The following is a 3,271-nucleotide window of genomic DNA, read 5'->3' on the forward strand; positions in this document are numbered from 1 at the left end:
ACAGAAGAAACTAACAAAATATTATAAGCAAATATATACTCTATTAAAATATTATAAATAAACCTTGAACAAATCAAACACTACAAAGAAATCATAGCACCTCAGCCTTCTGAATTGTTTAAAGTAATGTGAATATCACATAAGATATACACAAAAATTCACTTAGTGATGGATAATCTGCCAGGATGCATAAGTCACTTAAGTAAAGCAATTTGTTCTGTCTCTACGTATCTTGAACCAGTAGCTAATTTTTATTCCAATTTTACAGATCACTAAAAGGAAGGTGCAGGAATATTTGACAAAATATGACAGCACACCAAAATGGCAGCACCTCCACTGAGTTTTCAGACTTCTATCTGAACTGTTTTGCCAGGTCCCCCAGCTGGCAGCACTGGCTGTCCCTGCCCCTTAGCCTCCTCTTCCTCCTGGCCATGGGTGCCAACACCATCCTCCTGATCACCATCCGGCTGGAGGCCTCTCTGCACGAGCCCATGTACTACCTGCTCAGCCTCCTCTCCCTGCTAGACATGGCGCTCTGCCTCACCGTCATCCCCAAGGTCCTGGCCATCTTTTGGTTTGACCTCAGGTCCATCAGCTTCTTTGCTTGCTTCCTTCAGATGTTCACCATGAATAGTATCTTTGCCATGGAGTCCTGCACATTCATGGTCATGGCCTATGACCGCTATGTGGCCATTTGCCATCCTCTACGATACCTGTCCATCATTACTGACCAATTTGTAGTCAAAGCAGCCATTTTTATTTTGGCCAGAAGCATCTTTTTGACAGTACCCATCCCCATTCTTTCAGGATGTCTCCATTATTGTCTGGAAAATGTCATTGAGAACTGCCTCTGTGCCAATATGTCTGTCTCCAAGCTCTCCTGTGGTGATATTATCATCAATCGTCTCTACCAATTTGCTTGTGGATGGACTCTGCTGGGATTTGACCTCATCCTCATCTTCCTCTCCTACACCCTCATACTAAGGGCTGTTCTGAAACTCAAGTCAAAGGGAGCTGTGGCTAAGGCCTTAAGCACATGTGGCTCCCACTTCATCCTGATCCTCTTCTTTAGCACTGTCCTTCTGGTTTTTGTCTTCACTCTTGTGGTAGAAAAAAAAGTGTCCTCTGACGTGCCAGTCTTGCTCAATATCCTCCACCACGTCATCCCTCCAGCCCTCAACCCCATTGTCTATGGGGTGCGAACCCAGGAGATCAAGCAAGGAATCCAGAGATTACTGAAGAAAGGTTGGTAACTAGGACAAGTGGATCTTTGCATTCCTAAAATAGGATGGCTTTGAGTCAATAGTGGATGAGTGGATTGAAGTTTGGATCTATGAATTTTAATCTCAAACTGTACAAATTGTCTTTGTTTTCTCTTTTAATAAAGCTTTAGTTTCTTTTAGAGTTTCTCTTTCTCTCACTCCTCAAAAATGAATCTTCATGATCATTTCTCCCCTTTCCCACACTTTTTATCCAAATGTGCAAAATAATAAATGTCCTTAAGCAGATTCTAAAGGGAGAGATTTATGTTCCTGAATAAAGTGAAAGTGTTAGTCACTCAGTCATGTCCCACTCTTTGCAGCTACATGGACTATAGCCTGCCAAGCTCCTCTGTCCGTGGGATTCTCCAGGCAAAAATACTGGAGTGGGTAGCCATTCCCTCCTTCAGGGGATCTACCTGACCCAGGGATTGAACCCAGGTCTCTGGCATTGCATGCAGATTCTTTACCTGAGCCACCAGGGAAGTCCTGAAAAAAAAACTTTTAATATGCCATATATTTCATATTCTTGTGTAAACAATTGTGGGTGTTTTGTGGGCTATATTATATAATTTGTAATGTGTTCTTATTCTTATTTCCACTAAATATTACATATTAGAGACAAAGACATAGGAGCTGAAACTTTAACCCTGAATAGTGGAAGGTTACTATTGGTCTCTGTGTGCTTATTCAGTCACTTCAGTCATCCAACTCTTTCCAACCCCATGGACTGTAGCCCACAGGCTTTTCTGTCCATGGAATTATCCTGGCAAGAATACTGGAGTAGGTTGCCACTTCCTACTCTAACTGGTATGTATATGGGTCTTTTTCTCTCCGTCTCCAACCATATCACAAGCTTCCTTCTCACTGCCTTACTGTCTCTCCTCTTCTCTTCTCCAGGAGTGTGCATTGCAAAAGGGCACAGTTTGTTTGTTTTTTTCTGAATGCTCTTGTGTGTAACAATTATCATAAAGTTTTAGCAGATTTAAGAGACTACTAAATTTTTTCCCCAAAGTGTCTGCGCTTTGGACATGCATCTCTTGAATCCAAAAGATATGCAAAGACAGCTATGTGAATGATATGCAAACACAGCTATGTGAATGAGTTAAAGAATTGTTAAGTAATATAATATATGATTCAGTAATAGTACTTGCAGATATAACAAATTATATAGAAATTATTTCTTATTAATTTTACAGTTTCTAAACACATTTGTGCCCTGGGAATTCTGTTAACTATTAAGATACAAAAATAAATCAAACATTAGTATTGCTTTTGGGAGTTCAAAGTTGGACTAGGAAGAATGCAAATAATAATTCCAGAAATATATTCTTCTCAAATGAAAAGGCTGAGAAATGGAATCATGTGCTTCTATGGGCATTAAGGTGCTGGACAATATAGGAAAGCATCAGACAGAGTTAGAAGGTCTGAGTTGTAAGCTTTGCACAACAACACACACACAAAAATTAATTTTCTGGGAACAAGTGAGTTGGTCTCACTGTGTTTCATGTTACTCTATTACTTGAAAATAGTGAATAATTTGTTTAGAAGATCCTTTCTACATATAAGATTTGTGCCTCAGTGACAACATGCAAGTGTGTGATATCATTTTTACCATGGAAGGAAAATCTCACAAAGTTTAGCACTATCCCCAAAGTCTGATTCTTTCAATCACCACTGAAAGCATCAGAATACATCTCTTGACCTACTTAAACTTTCATCCTACAAACATCTATTGATTTCTTTTTCTTCTTACTCTCATAATGAAAAAGAAAAAAATTACTATTTGATTTCTTTGCTCCTCTTTAGCACTAGGAGTAAATATTTTAAAAACAAGCATGCACTTACATAAGAAGCAATAAGTATAAGCATATATCAGTATTTTATTGGTGAAAATGGATTCTCAAAAGTAGAAAGCAATCTGTAAAGATACTACTTGGTTCATACTATAGATAACCTTTTTCATTATTACTTGAAGATCTCCTACAAAACCCATTCACTAAAAGATTTCA

The 3,271-nt window shown here is 38.7% G+C and overlaps 1 protein-coding gene across 1 annotated transcript; it reads left to right on the forward strand.

The window, feature by feature from the left end:
* The first annotated feature begins 305 nt into the window (after positions 1-305).
* On the forward strand, positions 306-1,253 carry LOC104983703 (olfactory receptor 56A3-like). The gene has a single exon (XM_010833218.1). The coding sequence runs from the start codon at positions 306-308 to the stop codon at positions 1,251-1,253; it is 948 nt and encodes a 315-aa protein (XP_010831520.1).
* The last annotated feature ends 2,018 nt before the right edge of the window (positions 1,254-3,271 follow it).

The sequence above is a fragment of the Bison bison genome, unplaced genomic scaffold (genome assembly GCF_000754665.1).
Source record: "Bison bison bison isolate TAMUID 2011002044 unplaced genomic scaffold, Bison_UMD1.0 scf7180017863251, whole genome shotgun sequence".
In the NCBI taxonomy this organism is placed as follows: Eukaryota; Metazoa; Chordata; class Mammalia; order Artiodactyla; family Bovidae; genus Bison; species Bison bison.